This window comes from Manis javanica, chromosome 3, assembly GCF_040802235.1.
Source record: "Manis javanica isolate MJ-LG chromosome 3, MJ_LKY, whole genome shotgun sequence".
Lineage (NCBI taxonomy): Eukaryota > Metazoa > Chordata > Mammalia > Pholidota > Manidae > Manis > Manis javanica.
In genome coordinates, this window is record NC_133158.1 from 162422100 (window position 1) to 162441027 (window position 18928).

The 18928-nt window shown below is 47.0% G+C and overlaps 1 protein-coding gene across 13 annotated transcripts in view; it reads right to left on the reverse strand.

Moving 5' to 3' along the window:
• Positions 1–14243: 14243 nt before the first annotated feature.
• Positions 14244–18928, reverse strand: part of NMNAT3 (nicotinamide nucleotide adenylyltransferase 3) — a 116176-nt gene continuing 111491 nt past the window's right edge. For 10 of the 13 annotated variants that reach the window (XM_036991618.2, XM_036991612.2, XM_036991616.2 and 7 more), the window contains one exon: positions 14244–16190. In XM_036991618.2, the coding sequence (XP_036847513.2) occupies positions 15769–16190 (422 nt within the window). In that variant the 3' untranslated portion in view covers positions 14244–15768. The remainder of the gene's footprint in view (positions 16191–18928) is intronic. The other 3 variants (XM_036991615.2, XM_073232267.1, XR_012129483.1) reach the window with 3 other exon arrangements.

An 18928-nucleotide genomic window follows, 5' to 3' on the forward strand; every position in this document is an offset into this window, starting at 1 on the left:
GCGTTGTCCCCCATTGATGAACATTTATGTTGCTTACTATTCTTTACTATTAGAAACAGTACTGCAGTGAAGACCTTCTATCACATCTCATTTGCTACCTGGTAGGTATGTCGTCAGGCCTTAAAACCTTTGTCTTTGCCAGTAACGAGATGACATAATCACGTGGGTTGACTTTTTGACCCTCTATTAAAGACTTAATGTCTCTTATAAATTGCTTTTTGCACAGATCACAGCCTGGGTGACAGCAAGTTCATTCTCATCCCCCTCTAGTGCTACCATGGGCCCCCCTTACCACCCCCGCCTCCTCCCCAAAGCTTGCACACTGCATCTGGCTGCGTTAGGGAAAGATGCCTCTTACTTAGGGCAGGGGCGGCTTCATGCCAGGAAGTGACATGGATTTCAACCCCCTTTACCCATTTGCTCAATGGTTCCTCAGCCTTAGCTCTGCTTCCATTTTGGGCCACATTAATTCTTTGTTGTGGGAAGTGGGGGTGTCTGTCCTATGTATACTAGGATATTTAGCATCCCTGCTTCTGCACAGTTGATCCCAGTTGGTACCTCCCACAAAGATGTCTCCACGACATAGCTAAATGTCTCTGGGAGCAAAATCACCCCTAGCTGAGAGCCACTGCTCCGGACTGCTGTAGCCCTCAACAGACCCATTTCCCATCTCTTCTCACCTGGCTCTGGGATGCTCAGGCCATCACACAGGCCCTGGCTCTGGGCCTCTCCCTAGCCAGCCCACGGCTCATCTCAGTGGGACAGACAGGGCAGCCTGTTTGGCCCTGCCTAGCCTGAATGTGCAAGAAGAAAGCTCTGTGGCTCAGTCAGGTGGATGGGTGGGTCCTGGCCAGGCTGGGGTTCTCTGAGGCATCTGGTCAGGGCCAGCAGCTTTAGGCCTGGGCTTCTTTGTCAGCCTGACTCCCTGGAACAGAGCGTCAGCCAAAGGCTTAAGCAGTGAAATGTCATTCCCGTGGTCCCCCGCAACTAGTCTAAACGCTTCTCCCTGCTCCTCCACACCATCCAGTTCAGACAAATGGATTTCTCACCCTCCCCAACCTTCTCCCTTTGTTCCAAGTCTCCTGAAATGGTTAATACTAAATGCCTGTCACAGTACCTGGCACACAGCAGGGATCCAGTCAGTTCTGGCCCTCTGCCAGTCTTCACCCTCTAGGTGGAGGCGTTGCCCACCCCCCTCCCCACTCCCCCACACCTCTCTGGTCCTTCCTGCCCATTGCAAAGAACCAAGGTCTGGCTACTTCTCCCTCCTCTGGCCACACTTTGGGCATCTCTTGCTCACTGACCTCACTCTTCTGAGCTGGCCAGCTGGGTGCATGGCTGGGCCATGTGGTTCAGCCTGGTTTTGTCTGGTTTCTCTCTGCCTTTGTCTAATTCCACAACAGATCAGTACTGGGGCTCCTCCCAGGAGGGCTCTGCAAGCATAGCTCCAGCTGGGTGTGCTGTTAACCGCAGCCGGAGTTGCTTGTGAGGGCAGGCTTTAGAGGCAGAATGCTTGGTTTGAAGCTGGTTGTGCCACTGTCCTGCCGAGTGATCTTGGGTAGGTTGCTTATCTCTTCTGTGCCTCAGTTCCCGCATTTGTAAAATGGGGACACTCTGTCTACCTATCTAGGTACTACCTCTTAGCAAAGGAGATAAGGGTCAAAGAAATCACAAAGTACGTACTGCTCCAGACATGCTGCTGTTTGAGCCAGAGGAGCCTTAGGAGGGAGACAAATGGAGAGGGAGAGAAGGGAGCTGGCCTGTGCTCCATTCTGGGGCCCTACAATCACCCCAATGCGATGAGTGAAGAGTGCTCCATGGCAGTGCTGCGGAGGGTGAGGGGTCACTACGGTGATGCTCCCGTAGCCCCTCTGCCTTGCCTGATTTAATCTGTTAATCAGTGGCATGTGGAGCTCCTTCTTGTCAGTGATATCACTGGGATTGTAAAGCAAAGAGTCACTGAGCACAGTGTAGAAAGAAGAGAGAGGGGATCTGGGTGGGACCAGCAATTTGTGAGGACACCCAGGAGGAGGAGGGCTCTCACTGGAACTGAGGACAGCCAGGATTAGAGAGGTGGGGAGCAGGGTGGTAGGAGAGCAAAAGTGTGCCCAGGAAGGGGCAGATTTGTTAATGATGGGGACAGGGGTGAAAAGGCTCCAGGACAGCCTACTGGGGCTTGCTTATTCACCTGCCTTAAAGAAGAGCAGGGGACACCTGGAGATCCATGACCAAGCCCTAAGAGCCCCCAAGACTACAAAGAGGGGCGACCAGTCCCGTGGGAACCACCTGAGGCTGTGAGTGTACTGCAGGACTGACAGGCACCTTGAGCAACCCTGGGGTGGGGGAGGGAGGACAGGAGAGAGCCCAGGGCCTCAGGATGGGTTGCGGGGGGCAGGGGAGAGGAGCCCAGAGGAGCTGGGTTCTAGCGGGTCAGTCTGCTCCGTGGGCATAAGTGAGAGCTCAGGAACCACCTCCACCTCGTGATTCCTTGATCGCCCAGGATCCTCCCGATGGCCCTGTGAGGCGCGAACTCTTATCCCCAGATAACTGTGAAGTCTTGGAGCTTTCCCAGTCAGGGGCTGCTTGTGAAGGCTGTGGAGGCAGAACGCTTGGTCTGAGTCATTGTGGGGGCAGCAGCGCTTCCTGAGGGCTGTGGGGTTGGAGCCGAGAGCCTGGGAAGAGACCCCGAGGATCCGTCCCTCCCCAAAGTACGCTCCTCACAAGAGGCTGGGCAGGAAGGTGCCCCCCAACCTCATCCTGCCCTCTCCACCTGGGGTCCCTCAGCCAGAGTGGAGTCTCCTAGCAGGGGACAGGCAGTTTCCTACTCCTGCCTGGTGCATATACAGAAAACCATCCTCATCTGACACCACATGTCTGCCTGTCTTCTCAGGGGCTCATTTTATTTTGGAGACTTGTAGAATCTTCTCCTTTCTGTGTGCGAATAGATCGTAATGGAGAACTGACACTGCTCCAGCCTGCGCTGTCGCAGTGCCATCTGTGAGCTTAACGTCTGAAAGGATGAGAGTGGCCCCACAAAGCTGCCTTCTTGTGTCCATGGTGTTGGCCAGTAAGTGAGCTTGTCAAGAGGCCGCAGGGACTGAGGGGCACCAAGGTCTACGGAGGATGTTCTCTGATGGGTTCATGAATATGCAAATGTGAAAATGATACACCATGTCTACAAGCTCCAGAATCTTAAACCCACTTAAGGGGGCGTAGCCTGGGATTTATTTCTGTCTAGAAAATGGCTCTGTAGAGTGGGTCAGCTACCTTTCATTGATACATAACAGTTATTTCTACAGATTGTGATACATACTGCGTGGGAGGTGGGAGGGGTTTCTGGTTTCCTTCCTTCCTCCCTCCCTCCCTCCCTCGTTTCCTTCCTTCCTATTTTTCTCTTCTCTCTCACTCATTTTTGCTCTCATAACTATTTTATTATGTACAGTTTTAAACCTATATAAACATAGGGAGAATTATATGTTGAACTCCCATAGATTCATCACCATCTTCAACAATTATTAACCCACAGTCAATCTTGTTTCAGCAATATCCCCACCCACCCCCCATTTCCAAAATTATTTTGAGGCAAACACCAGATATCATATATCATTTCACCTAGAAACATTTCAAGAAGTATCTCTCCAAGATGAAGACTCATTAAAGAAAAATTATACACCATTATCACAACTAAAAAACAAAAATAGTAATTCCTTAATATCATCAAATATTTCATAATTTCATAATATCATTTATCTTATAATTTTTTTTTCAATTTCTTTGTTTAAATCAGGATCCAAACAAGCCTTATCCATTGCCATTGGTTGATATAGCTCTTTTATTTTATGGTTTACCCTTTTATTAAAAAATATAAATATAAATAGATAGTCATGATTTTCTTTTCTTAAATGATAGCATACTACATACCTTTCTTTAACTTGATAGAATATCCTAGAGATCTATCACAGTAATTCAGGGAGAGCTTCTTCCTTTCCTTTACGGAGGCAAGTGCTCCATTACATGGATGTGCCGAGGTTTACTGAACCAGTCCCTTCCTGATGGACACATAGGTTGTTTCTAGTCTTTTGGTGTAACAAACAGTGCTGCAATGAGCAGGTTAAGCCTTGTCATATTCTATCTTTGGGATAGATTTCTTGGGGTGGGATTGTTATGTCAAAGGGAAAATACTTAATATACTTTTGCTGGATACTGCCAAATTTCCCTCCCGAGGACTGTTCCATTTTGCCTTCCCAGCAGTGGTGTGTGAGGGTGTCTGTTTCCCAACACATTATGTTGTCAAACTCTTGGATTTTTGCTAGGTGTAAAAAAGGTAATCTGCATTGGCATTTGGGGAGGGTTTTGACACCAAGTAAGCAGTCATGTTCTTGTTTAGCCAGGATTATAAAAGCCCCAGTCAGTCCCCTCTGCACATGTAAACAGCCATTGGAATGGGGTGGAATTGCAGAGCACAGTTAGGACTTCTGGGCTCATGTTACTAAATTGTGTTTCTGAATTCCATCTGCAGTCCTCATTCCCACATGTTACCTCATGTGACTGTTCAGTGTAACATGCTACTAGAAATGGCATACATGGCTCATGGCTTGTGATAAGATGAGTTATAAGAAATATATATTTGGTCATTCAGATGACCAAAATATATTTCTCAGGTGTACTGGTCTTTATCCACAGTTTTCGAAAAATGCCTCAGCACCATAGAAGTGAAAGGAGTGTATATTATGTCAATCAGAGGCTTCTGGACCCCCCAAGGTAGAGGGATTGAATCAGCCAATGACCAATGATATAGTCAGTCATGATTATGCAATGAGGCCCTCACAAAAACCCACGACAAGAGTGTTTTGCTCTCTCTTTTGCACACTGCTGCTCTGTAAGAGAGAGCTTCCACACTTGGGGAACCAGGACACTTCCATGTGCCACCAAGCCAGGCTCCAAGCTCCATCAAGGAGAGTATTTTCCTGAATTCTGTGAGCCGCCCTCTCAAAGTAATCAAATTTAAGGGGGAGGTTGTTGGAACCTCCAATCTCTAACCTATTGGTCAGATGCACAGGTAAGTGCCTGGGGCTTGCAACCTGCATCTGAAATGGGGCTGAAGGGCAGTCTTGGAGGACAGAACACTTAACCTGGGGAATCTGGTGCTGTCTCCAGGCAGACAGCATCAGAATTGAGTTGAGTTCTCGGCATCCTGGTGTTTGAGAATTGTTTGGTGTAGTGTGTGGGAAAACCAGACACACACACACATCCAGTCAGACAGACAGACAGACACACATACAGGAATTGGGTCCAGGAAACCAAAAAGAGTTGGTGTGAAACTCAGGGCTCTAAAAAGAGCAGAGCCTCCCAGGGTCTAGGCAACTGGAAGGTAGGTACCCCATGGGTGGTCCTATTTCTTTGCTGTCTACCTTGCGAGGCTTGCCACTGAGACATGCCAGGGCCCGGATTAGGGATGGTTTTACTTTTCACATGCTTCCTGCTATTCCAGCCGAGGGTGATGAGGTAATTCTCCTGGGTTGCTGCCAGATGGCTAGAGCACCTTGGAAAGGGTGGTACAGAAATGGGAGTGGCAAGGGTCCTGTCCACAGTAAGGACCTGGCCCAGTGGGCAGACCCAGGACACTCAATGAGGGGATGTTGTTGGTCGTGGCAGTTTTGTGAAGAACAAGACACCCTTTATTTTATCTACCTCAGTGTACCTCCCCAGTCAAACATCCTCCTGCAAAGGTCCTTGGGTCCCAAGTTTCCAAACCCATGGCCTATAGACATCTATGTGCAGGGTAAATGCCTCCTGGAAAAGAAGCCTGGGTCCTGTGGGGTACTGTGGTTCCTGTGGGCAGGCACAGAAGTCGGGCCTGGGGAATTACCCATAAGCTGATGGAAGCCCACACACGAGCTCCAAGGCTGTGCCAGAGAGGTGACTATGCTGGATCTCCTGACCTGACAGACCTATAAGGGGGCAGGAACCTTACAGAGTAGAGGCCACAAACCCAGATGACAGAAGCGGGAGGGTTGTGGAGCAGTTTACAGGCACCCAACAGGATGGTCTCCCAGAGCATTGTTTCAGTTGAGGGACAGCATCTTACACGGTGGCATAGCTGGTAGGAAATCAGAAGTCAGTCCTTGAGATTCAGTCTGATTCCAGTCTTTAAGCAGCTGTTTCATCCTGTCGGTGATACGGTAGATGAAAAGACCAGTGATGGCAGGCTTCATGCCCTGCCATATCACGCCATTGATGAGGGAGCGAATGGTTTTTGTTCTGAAGCAATTACTAGAGGAATTTTAAAGTGAGATGTCATCAGCAATTACACCAGAGTCACTAAAAAGTGGAAAGGGTCAATATGATTTATCTGCCTACTGGTGGCCCATCACTATACCTCTGCCAGAACAGGCTTGCAGAAGGGCTGAGTGGGAGTGGGGGGCAGGTTATCCAGGAACTTGGGCCCCTGCAGGGTTTAGGCAGAGGACAGGTGTGGGCAGATGCTTGACCCACATGGTGTTTGCTTCATGTTGAGCATGCCCACTGGGCCAGTGGCTGGAGAGAGGCGCCCGATGTTTTTTTTTTAAATCACTTCTCTTGGTCAGTCTTTTTCTAGTACTTGGTGGACTTGAGCCTTGAGGGTTTGAGGCTTAACAGAAGATTTTATAGATTTTGTGTTTTCACTTTGATGATACTCTTAAAATATGATTTGGCCAGTAATAAACTTGAGGGAAAATGAACTATATATACTCATACCTTTGTCACTTCCTTGGTTTTTAAGGAAGATCGTGGTTTTTGTGTACATTCCCTGGCCTTCCTATGGAGCCAAGCAGAGGGGCTGGGCAGAGGGGAGGGTTGGATGTGGTCCCAAAAGGCTGACTGATGGACAAAGAGCAGGCAGCTGGCCTTGGAAGAAGAGGGAAGACTGGAAAAGGCTGAGGGATGGGAGGGGTGGGGTGGGCTCACAGGAGTCCTTGCACAGAGTTAAGAACTCTTCAGAAGTAATTGTTAGGACCACACATGGGCCTTGTGCTGATTAGAGAACTCTGGGTGAGATATGACTCCACTGGGCCTTCATTTGAAGAAAAGAACAAGGTTTAGGGAGGTTTGTGACTTTCTCGAGGTCACATGAGTAGAGTGGCAGGGCTGGGGACTGAATTTGGGTCTGGATCTGTGAATTTGAAGCCCAAGGTCTTAATCAGCTATCGTTTCCTGAATAAGGCAAAGGTCTATGGGGATCTTGGTATACTGGATCTGATAAATAAGCCCACAGAAGAAAATACTGGAGACAAAATAAGAATCCCAAGTCATCATCAGTATGGAAGCAGAAACTGAATCCCCACATGGAATGAAAGCATAGGGAATATTTTCTAATCAGAAAAATCTATATAGAGTTAAAGATTAATGTACCTTAGTGAGGCTCTGGCCAGATTTTAAAAGAACAAATCTTGCCAGACCAATGCTTTTGTGTTCTTGGGGTGGAATTATACATACAATGAGAGATGAAAGGGAAGCGGCTGGTCAAACACACATTGATTTGCAGGAAGCATGTGACCATGTCCTCCCGGACATCCCGAAAATGAGTACAGTCAGGATAATAGACAGGGGAAGGCAGGCTCAGGGGAGGATCACAGGGGGTGGGTGGGCCAAGACCACCTGATCAGGCCAGGGCTAGCCTCAAGGCCTCAGTTTCTGTCCTGTCTCCTCAGAAACAGTGGAGGGTAAACACGCCTATTAGGTAGCTAGCTCATGGAGGGTTTGTGTTCCCAAAATGGGAAGAAATAGGCCAGGTGCTCACTGAGTTGGACGGAGAACACATTCCAAATAGCATTATAATAATCTTTGTAAAGACTCTTCACCTCTGTGACCTTCTTCCTGCACCATTGATAATGTCCAGTGGAATGAACAGAGATGGGTTTTAGGGAGACTGGTTTTGAATCCCAGGCCCACCATTTCCTAGCTGTGTGATCTTGGGTAAGTCACTTAAAGTAGCCAAGCCATTATTTCATAGGGTGTTTTGAGCAGTTTGGCACTCACATCCCCAATTAGGTCTAGTTTCCTTCTCTTCCTTGTCATTCGAGGCCCTCGGCCCTCTGACCCCAACACCTTTCCCCAGCTTTAGACTCCTTTCCCTTCTGCTCACCCTCCACGTGGGTGGCTTTCCGCCTACGCTCTCACAGCCGTGCCTGACTTCTGCAGATCCCTCTGCCCAAATGTGCCCCCTCAGCGACTCTCCCCTTCCCGTCAAAGTCCTCACGCTCCATCTCACTGCAACCTCGTTCCTGAATTTGGAGAGGCCTGAGTGCTCCCGGTCACCTGCTTTTGCTTACTCTGCCCCGGAGCTGTTTCTCACATGTGTGCACTTCTGCACGCCTGCACCAGCTCCCGCAGCGAGACTGTCACTGCTCTGTGGCCTGTGACTGTGTCTCCAGGGCCGTGTATAGGCCTCACAACACCTGGCCATGGGCTGGACACACAGAAACATGAGCTCAAGGGACCTGTGCTGAGAGAACTGGGGAAAGTGTAAAAGCTGTGACTTGATGGACCCTTGCAGCACTTGCTGAGCACTTTGCAGGTGCCACAGTGGGCTAGATGCTGAGGATACTGCCTGCCACCCCGAGTGAGACCCTACTCCAAGGAAGTCAAGTCCAGTGGGAGACAGAAGTATAACAAGTAGAGCATTGTATGAAGTTCTTCAAGGACAAGATGGTGGTTGAGCATAGAGACAAAGTTTAGAAGGAGAGTAGGTGTTTGTCTGACCGAGGGTGGGGAGAGTACTCCCAAGGAGGACTGGCACACGCAAACGCAGGGAGGTGTAGGTAAGCCTGGCATCTCCTGGGAGGTATAGGTAAGCCTGGCAATATCTACCAGGCCTGGCATATTCAAAGGTGGCTGCAGCATGGCTGATGGGAAGCAACGGGGGCAAAAGGGGTGGCATGACATCTCAGAGGGAAAAAGGATGTTGGAGAGACAAGTGGGGCTGGGCTAAGGAGAGCCGTATAGGCTATAACAAGGTATGCAGACTCCTGCAGGCAATGGGGAGCCATGGAGAGGAGTACAGGAATGTTGCCAAGAGCGAGGGAGTAAAGCAGAGACATGCAGTCATGGGAATAGGAATAGGCCCTGGGAGGGAGTTCCTGGGAGGCTGCCAGCCCAGAGGTACGGAGCACATGGTGGGCATGTGGCGGGCTGGAGGGCGACTCCTCTGGCTGCTGGGAGGCTGCAAAGACTGTACAAAGGCAACCACAGTGTCATAGGCCTGGGCTACCAGGCCCTGGGCTCTATGGATGAGAGTAGGGTGTGAGAAGTTCTCTGCTTACCCATCCTCATGCCCACCAGCCACCTAAACAACCTCCTTTTATCCACCCACCTAAAACGCCAGGAACAACGTTTGCTTACAGACTGCTATGTCTCTTTGTGGTGAGTGAGTTCCTGAAATTCTTCATCACAAATTATCTATTGAAAAAAATAGATAGACATTGCTTTGGCTTGTTTAAAAGATAATGGAGGTGAACCTTTGCAAAGGAGTAAGGAAATGAGGATTTCAACACATTTATGAGATTCTTTTTTTAAAAAAATTCATTTCAACAGCTTTATGAGATTTTTAAAAAAAAATTCAATTTACTTAAAAAAAATCTAGTGTCTACAATCTGGTAACACTGATTAGAATAAAAAGTACACATACCATTTGACCCCAAAATCCCACTCCTGGGAATCTACTACACAAAAGCATGGTTTGCAAGGGCTCAGGTCTAAGGGTGTTAACTGAAGCATTATTTGCAGCAGCAAAATGGGGAAGAAACTTGGGATAAGAACTTCCTAAACTACTCCTTTGAGAGTGTTCCACGTATGATTAAGTGTATGTGTGTACAAAGGATTCCGTGTGCAAAAACACGGATTTATACCAAGTTAAACAGATGTGTTTATCATGGGGGCTTCTCAGTGCTATTCAGATGCTTAAGGGGTATTATTTCCTGAAATATTTATTGAGCCAGGAGGTGTGCTAGGGAAAAAGAACAATGATCGAGATGACCTCCTGTTCTCAGCAGACTTTGAGTCACCACCGAGTCAGCCATTTCCAGAGGAGTGAAGCTCTTTTACGAGGGAAGGATGGGGAGCTAGGAGGACAGCGGGTGAGTCTAACTTAATCAGGACTCAGGGCTTCCTGGACGAGGTGATTTGAGTGGAGAACTGAAGAAGACAGGGAATCAGCCTGAAGAAGGGGGAAATGGGAGAGGCTCAGGAGGAGTCAGGTCCTCACTCTCAGGGCAAGCAGAGGAAGTGCAGATGGATCTTCAAAACCACCTCTACTGAGGTATAATTTAACCACCACAGAATTTACCCATTCTATGTGTATAGTTTGATGAGCTTTAGCAAATGTACATAGTGTGCAACCACCAGTACGATCTAGTTTTGGAACATTCCTATTACCCCCAAAAGGCCCCTGTGCCCACTTGCAGTCAACCCACCCTCTGGGGCAAGCACTGGTGTGCTTTCTGCCTCTATAGTTTTGCCTTTCCTAGAAATTTCATATAAATGGAATCATACAATTTGTTGTGTTGTCTGGCTCTTCACCTGGTGCAGGTATCTATCTCTGGTTCCTCCTTTGAGTTGCTGAATGTAATCCACTGCGTGGTTGTAAAACATTTGTTTATCCATCTACCAGCTGGCAGATGACTGAATTTTCCCAGCTTGTGGCTATAATGAATAATGATGATATAAACATTCACATGCAAGTCTGAGTGGGTTCATGTTTTCATCTCTTTTGGGTGGATGCTGAGGATTGGAATTGCTGGATTGATTTGAACCATTCTAGGGGGTGCACAGTGGTATCTCATCACACTGTGGTTCCCTAATGACCCCCTGTGCTGAGCATCTCCTCTATGTCATCACTCATGCATCTTCCTTGGGGAAGTGCCTTGTTTCTGGGATTCTACATTTGGTGACTCTCTTGCAGGACTGAGGGCTCAGGCAGTTACCCCTCATGGCAGTAGGTTATTAGAGCAAAAGGGTGCACAGTGGGACTAACTAGGGGAAAGACATGTTGGGTGGAGTCCAGGTGAAGGCTTCCAAAGTTCTCCCTCCTGGGGTGGGGGTTGCACAGAAATACTTCTTCCTCCATCAGTGAAATGCAGCAACAGCTGTGTGTCTGTCCAGGAAAGTCTGCTTGAGGCCCAGAATCCAGGGTTTTTATTGTGGGCTGGTGATATAGGTACTGTGCCTGCACAGGCAGCCTTGATTACCAAAATTCCAAACTCCTAGATGGAAAGCAGGTATTCACTGTAAGTCACATTGTACAAACAGTCTAGCCAAGCCTGTACAGCGTTCAGTGCCCAGACAGACAAAACAACCTTATCAGTTAGAAACATAGGCAACATTCCAAAAGCCTATTTCTTAGCTGCCAGCCAAGGGCCAGCTGCCTGAGCAGGATCTTACCAAGAGCAACACCAGACCTGCGCATCACTTTTAAAGTGGGCTTTTAGTCTTCTTATTTTTGAATTGTTGGAGCTCTTTACATATTCTGGACATAAGTCATTTGTTAGATATACCTTTTATAAGTGTGTCTTCTGAGTCTGACTTGTCTTCCATTTTCTTATTGCATCCCTTGGAAAGTTTGGGCAGGGAAGTAAAATAACCAGATTTTTAGATACACATACAACTGCTCTGGCTCATGTAGAGAAGGGACCACAGGGGCCAAGAGTGGATCGGGGAGGACATTACAGGAGTCCAGGGAAGAGAGGCTGGTGGCCTGGACTGGGAAGTGACAGGAAGGATGAGAGAAGGGGCTGCACACGAGGGATGCGGAAGAAAGACTGCCTGGGCATGTAAGCACTCACGATGGATTTCCACCAGGAGTGAAAAGGCAGGGCTCCCCAGACTTGTCCATAGAACACAATACTATTATTGTTTTTAACAGTGAAACTCCCATTAATTTGTGGGATTTTAATATTCTGATAATTTGGGAAAGGTGAGACCAGATTAACTTTAGATCCTTTTAGTTCTCAAAGTCTGTGGGCCAGGAACAAGACTTCTGCAGATTATTTTAACAATTCTAAAATATTCTGAAGTGTGTGCCTAGGTGCATTATTATAGATTCTTTATTAGTCACGTGTGTTACCTACAGTGCTGAGCTTTTGTCCAAGAAATAATTTCATGACTAAAATTGAACACAGTCCATGAATGGAGACCTTAGTGAAAAGTACGAGGACAGAGATAAGAAATTCATATTCATGTATTAACCCAATTACCAAACGTACCTTGCAAATCTGGAGCGCTATCGGTTTGAAATGGGATTTCACATCATTCTGTCCCAAGTGATACACAGTATTAGAAATGAAAAATTCTTTCCTCAGGCTGGGACACAGAGTGCCTCTCATCTGGACAGTGTATGCTATCGTGGGGGAACCTTTATTTATGGTTGGAAATTCGATTTACCCAGGAGCCCAAAGCACAGTTTTTCTGTTCCTGCAAAATAAACAAAATGCCTGGGCAAACTAGATGCAAAGAAGGCCTGAGGGAATGGGAAGGAATGTGAAATCAGGTATGCAGGTCAGTGTCAAGGACATAAATCAGGGGCACAGCAGTGATAGGTTTTCTCTCTCCTGATACTAAAAAAGGGAGGCTACATGAATCAGTGGGACAAAGTGAGAGTATGGAAATTGAGATATATGAGTGTGTGTGTGTGTGTGTGTGTGTGTATGGGCGCGCACACAAATATATAAAGCGGGTTTTGTTGTGCGTTGTTTTATTTTAGGAGACAGTGTAAGGCTCTGAAATGGAGGTTTTCCCTGGTGGGAGCCACACCATACAGCCATGAATCAGAGATGAAGGCATCTCGTCTAAGCCTAGGCGGGCCTGGTGCCCTGAGCCTACGGAAGGCTGGACAAGGGGATGCTGGCATGTGAGGGTGCCTGCTGTCAGGTACACACCCAATACTAACCCCTTCTTAAGGAGCTGGTGATGAATCCAGCTCATCACGCTGCTTGTTTTGCCTGGTCCTGACTGAGGGCCTTTGTACATGCTGGGTCTTCTGTCTGAAAACCTAGCTGCCTCCCAAGTCTTGTGAATTCACCTTTCAGGTATCAAATCCATCCTCAATTCCCTGCTTTCTACACTCTGTCATCAGAGTGAATCCCTGATGTTTTATGGGGTCTAATGTTTGTTCAGTATTGAAGGCCCTTTTTCAGGAAATGAATAAAAATTACAAACGTGAAATTAGATACACAGTTAGTTGGAAAGGGCCTGGGAAGTAGGGATCAGAGCTAGGTGTTGCCAGCCCCATGGGGTCCTGTGGCCCCTGGCCAGCAGAGCCCTCATCGCAGCTTGCCACCATTGTTCATTTGGGTGACCGATGCATGTGTGTCTCCCCACTGGGCTGTAAGCTTCCTGTGGGGACTGGGTCTGTTTCGCTCGTCATCAGACTCCTAGTAATTCAGTCTAGTGTCAGGCCCACGAGAGGTCCTCAATAAATGATTTGAAGAAGTGACCCTTGAAATTTGAATCATAATAGTCACAGTCATAACCATAAAACGATTACCTTTGACTCACTGAGTCTCTTGGTTTGCCCTGAATGTCAGCATGGGGGCTGCAGGGTATGTTGGAAGCCCCAGCCTGCCAAGACACGGGAGAAGCTGCTATGCACTTGGGAGTAAGGGGAGAGTGAAGTTGGGGGTTCCTCTAAGTCAAGGATGTGGCTTTGAAGTCCTACTGTCACAGCACTCTGTCCCCCAGAATAACGTGACCTCCCAAATTCACCCTTTCTGAGAGGACGCTATTCTAAAATACTTAATTCTAGAGCTGCTGCTTCCTGATTTCCCTATGGGGAAACAGAAGACCCCTCCTTATATGTATCCCTCCCCCCCTACAGCCATATCCTTGAGCCAGTCTCAACCAGGGTGGTTATTGTTTACCCCAGGAATGTCTGGTGATGTCTGGGGGCATTTTTGTTGTTACAGTTTGGGGGGGGTGCTGCTAAGCATCCAGGATGTACAGGGCAGCCCCTCACAGCAGAAGTGATACGGCCCAGAATGTCAATGTTGCCCAAGTTGAGAAATCCTGCCTCAAACCCACAGGTCCCTTTCTCACCACTTTTTCTGGACACTACAGCTATTGACAGGTTTCTTGACTCCTTTGCTTTCTGTGCTCTACACAGAATGATGAGGATGTGATACCCAGAGCGTTAAGGAGGAAGATATTCAACAGAGTAAATGTGACATAATTTCAATCATACAGTTTATTAAAAATAAATCTAATACTGTAACAGGCCATCTTTCTAGGTGAGTGCATTGAAAGACTTGGGGATCTTATTAAAAAGCATATTCTGAGTCAGCAGGTCTGCGGTGCAGCCTGAGGGTCTGCATTTCTAACCAGCCTGAGGCCACATTTGGAGCAAATTTCTAGGTACTTAGGATATGTCAGCAAACAAAACAAAGCCCTGCACCCCTTGGAGAGCTTCCAGTCCCAAGCTCCCAGAGGGGAAGGGACCTAGTCAAAGCCACACAGCTTGTCAGGGCAGCTTTCAGACAAGGCTGTTTGGTTCCTATTCCCCTGCATTATCAGGGTCCTTGAGGATGTCTTGGAGGGCAGAGGTCAATCAGGGTGGGAAAGGCCAGCAGGGTGGAAGTCTGGGACGATCCCCACCCTACCCCAGCAGGGTCCTACTACCCTGGACCCAGGGAACCCTGGTTTCCTACTTCATTCATCTCTCATGACACACATGCAAATGCTGCGATATAACTGACTCCCCATTTTCCTGCACGACTGAATCTGTAGCAAGGATAAACTGGGTGAATTGTGGAGAATAAGTTCTTAGCCATTCAGCAAGTGTAAAGAGTAGACTCAAAGCAACTGCTCCCTCCATGGCTAGTACCTGGGGACATAAACTCTAAAATTCACGCCAGTTCGACTGGAACAGCAGCATATTTCACACAATAGCTAGAAAGAAGAGCAACAGCTGGCACATCAGGCATTAATAATATAACAAAGAAAGAAAAAAGAGAAACTTTTCATTAGTACCTTTTGATGTCAATTTATTATTTACCCCTTTGCCAATATTCAAACAGGCAGGCAGTCATAAAACATTCAAAAAGATCCTCTAAGACAGTCGAGGCATCTGCTTTACCTCCGTCCCTTTTTGGAAACTTGCAAATCAGAAGACCTGGCATTTATAGAAAAGTTGTGTTAAAAATATCTGCTGTATCAAAAATACTGTTTGAGGATCATGACTTGGATAGATTTGAATTTAAATTTTATTAACGGCCAGTAGGCAGGCAGACCATGGTTCTTTGGGGAAGGTTCCATGTAAAATGGGGAAGTGCTGCTTCCAAATTTTTGACCCCTCAATTAGTATTATTTTGGTCTGAAATGAGGTGTTGACAAAGCCTACTGTGTGGTAATTAGCAGCCTGACAAGTCTTTCCAATCAAGACCAGTATGTTGCACCTGGTCCTAGTGAAAAAGTGCATTGTGGGCAATTCCGATCGGACCCTCAGGGACCCTGCCACTCGCAGAACCTCCTTCAGTGCTCACACTGCAATTATCATTTACAAAAAAGAAGGCCTCTTCATCCAGAGGTTCTGGGAGATGGTGCCAAATCCTACTGACCTGCCACCCCATTTTAACTTCTTTTATAAATGCACATCCTTGTGATGGAGACACCTGCTCCTTGCAAAAGAAGGTATTTCTTCCAGGGACAGAACTCTCCTAAGAAGTAAAATCACTGTAGAAATAAAACAAATGAAAACTGGAAAAGCAAAAAGTAAAAAGAAAGCCCTTAACTACCCTCTTCTCAGGAGGGGCTCAGAGGAGACGTGGATGGCCCTCCCCAGCTCGTTTTCCCTTCATTCCTCGGCATGCTGCGATTGCCTGTCAAGGAAGGGTCCCTCATGTAGAGGTTGTGGTCCCTGATGTAGGCGATGACGGCGTCTGGGAGCAGATACTTCACACTCTGCCCTTGGCGCAAGGCCTGTCTGATGTACGTGGCACTGATGTCGTTCTGCACGGGCTCTCTGGCCAGGTGAATGTTGCGCTGGTACCTCTGCAGGATGGGCGAGCTCGAGATGTACCCCTCGGGGTCATAACCTGTCCGGCTCACGCACACCATGCCAAACTTCTTCACTATTTCCTCAATGTCTGAGTCTTTCCAGAGGTTGGGAGTCTGGAAGCTCTTCAGGATGTCTGCCCCGCACAGGAACTTCACCTCAGGTACAGCTGGAAAAACAAGGGTGGATCCCAGCAAAATTATGGAAGGTCATGGCCACTAAGATTTCATTTTCCATCTGAAAATTTCACAAAATGCTCTTCTTGGAATGTATGAGGAACTGAATGTCTCCGTGTTCAAGACTTAAAAAAAAAAGCATATAAATAAATCTGAAGCTACTTCAGGGACACACAATTGTTCAGTAATAATTTAATAAAGCTTTTGTTTAATATTGGCAAAGTGCCAAGTGCTACAAAACTGATCTTTTTTTCCCAGTGCAGCACCACAAGTCTGTCAGTGGCTGCTGGATGCCGTGGCAGAGTGGTCGGAAGGCGTCTCTCCGGTACCCAGAACCCCATCTTTTGATCGAAGGTGAGGTTGTTAAAGCCCCAGGGCTAACAAGCAAGTCACTGCCCTCCTCAAAATCCATTTCAGCAGTAACTCTTTTATGAATAAAATATCATAAAGGTTAATTATGAAGGATCTTTGAATAACCAAAAGGTATCTAGGACCCCAGCTGGTGACCTTTTCATCTGTTTTCAATAAAAATTCTCTAGAACAATGGATCACTGTGGATAATCCTTTGGTATTCTAACAGAATGATTGTGATAATAAAAGAAAACCTAACATTTATTGGGTGTGTGCTTATGAGCACCACTGCTAAGCGCTTTATGTATAATCTCATTTGATCCTCAAAACAACTTCGTGAGGTAGGTGTTATGGTTCTGCCCATTTTGTGGAGGGGGAAACCGAGGCACATGGAGACAAGTGACTTGCCTGAAGTCACTCATCTAGGTAGACGAGTCAGGGTTCAAACGCAGGCAGCTAGCCTCCGCGTGGGGCATTTGTAACTGCTGGGCTCTGCCGCCGCCTGGTGGCAGGAACTGTACATGCAGCCCTGAGAAGCCCTTCCTGGATTTCCTGGCACTGTTCATGCTCATGTCCTTTTTTCAATGGACTCTTTTGAAAGGAAAAACCAAGTGCATGCTAGAAGCAACCAGCAGATCCTTAAAGCCAACTGCAGCTTCAGTAAAAGGCCAAAAGCTGGGCTTCTGGAGTGGTGGCATCTCTCAGTCACCATAAAACCTGTTAGGAGGGGCTTCAGTGATACCACCTGCTGGGGGAAACTTGATGTAAGTGGTATGTTTATGTTCCTCTATTGTGGAACTATCGAAAGAATCTGGATGTGGACCAGCGAGTTGAGTTTACAAAGGTGCACTAGAATGGTTGTGGAATGGAAAGTAAGAAATTGGAAGTGTCATGGAGAGGTCTGAGTTCTCGCCTCAGCTGGGCACAGGCTGCTGGGAGGCTGGAGCTACTACTATCCTTCCTTCTCTGGGCACAGTACTCCATCCATGAAATGGTGGGCACTGGACTTGTTACCTCATTTTGAAGCAGCAGACGTAATTATGGACACACATTTTAAACACTCCAGCAGCTCAATATTGGCATATTGAAATGGTATGAAAACATAATAAAACATTAAAACATTACAATTAAAACATACATTCATGAATTTTCTGCGATTACAAACCGGAACTCTACAGCCGGACACCTTAGATTCAAATCCTGGCTCTGCCACTCAGCAGCTGTGTGACCTCCACTTTGAAATGAGGGTATTAACAGTACTTACCTCATAGGATTCTTTTAGAATTGAGTGAGCTTATAAATGTAAGGTACTTAGAACAGTGCTTGGAACAGACTGTGATGTGTTAACTGCCATCCGTCCAGCCACCTGTTCACCTACTTATCCACCAGTCAGTCCATTCATCAGTATATCCATTCATACTTATAAGGTATCTCCTAAGTGCCTGGCCTTTTAAAAACATTTAATTAAACTGCATTTAAACTTATTTGGTAACTCAGATGTTTCACTAATTTGGGCTGATCCCATCACTTACAACATCTGTGTGGATTTGAACTGTTATGCATCTGTGAGGTTTTACTCTAATTTCTTATTTATTCAACCTTGTAATACAGCACGAGACCAGCATTTGACCTTTCAAACAATTGAGTAGTTTTTATGTGGTCTTTCTATGTGGAAGATTGGATGATGTGAATTTAATTCTAGGTCATCTGAAGCTTGGGAACACCCCCTGTTCCCACAGGTGGGAGAACAGAGAAGACACCCCCTTCTCCTCTCAGGGGATTTTGTGGGGACAATTTCCATGTATCAGCTTTGATATTAGATACTGTTTGATTCATTAACAATGACAGCAAGGAATGAGTCACTGTGAACCCTTACCTATAAATGTCTACACCTTCCCTGTCCCCCATGTCAAAGGCATTTCTGTGCTGTTGGTGCGATAGGTCACTTCTGCAAGCAACATATGCCTTAGATCCCAACTCTGTCAGTCCTGTCACCAGACCTCGCAGAGGCATTCACATATCCCTTTCAGACTCATTCACACTATGGCCACAAAATCTTCTGATTGAGTGACTCCAGATGTCCAAGGTGCCCAAGTCTGAAGCACTTAAGTCTGAGGTGTTGAATAAAGGCTGCTGATCTGAGTTGTCTTCACAGTGATACAGTGAAACAAATAGGGATGTCCGTGGGCATTTGGGGCAGTGTGCTCTCTTTGAGTACTCACAGGCTTTGAAGTGTCCCCAGGACATTTTCTTTCAATGTTCAGTGGCCCTAACTCTTGGACATCACAGAGCACCAACCCTGAGGTCAGTCAGCCCTGGGTTTGAATTTCCGATCTGCTGGGACCGTGGGGCATTTAGAGCTGATGGCTCCATTTCCTCA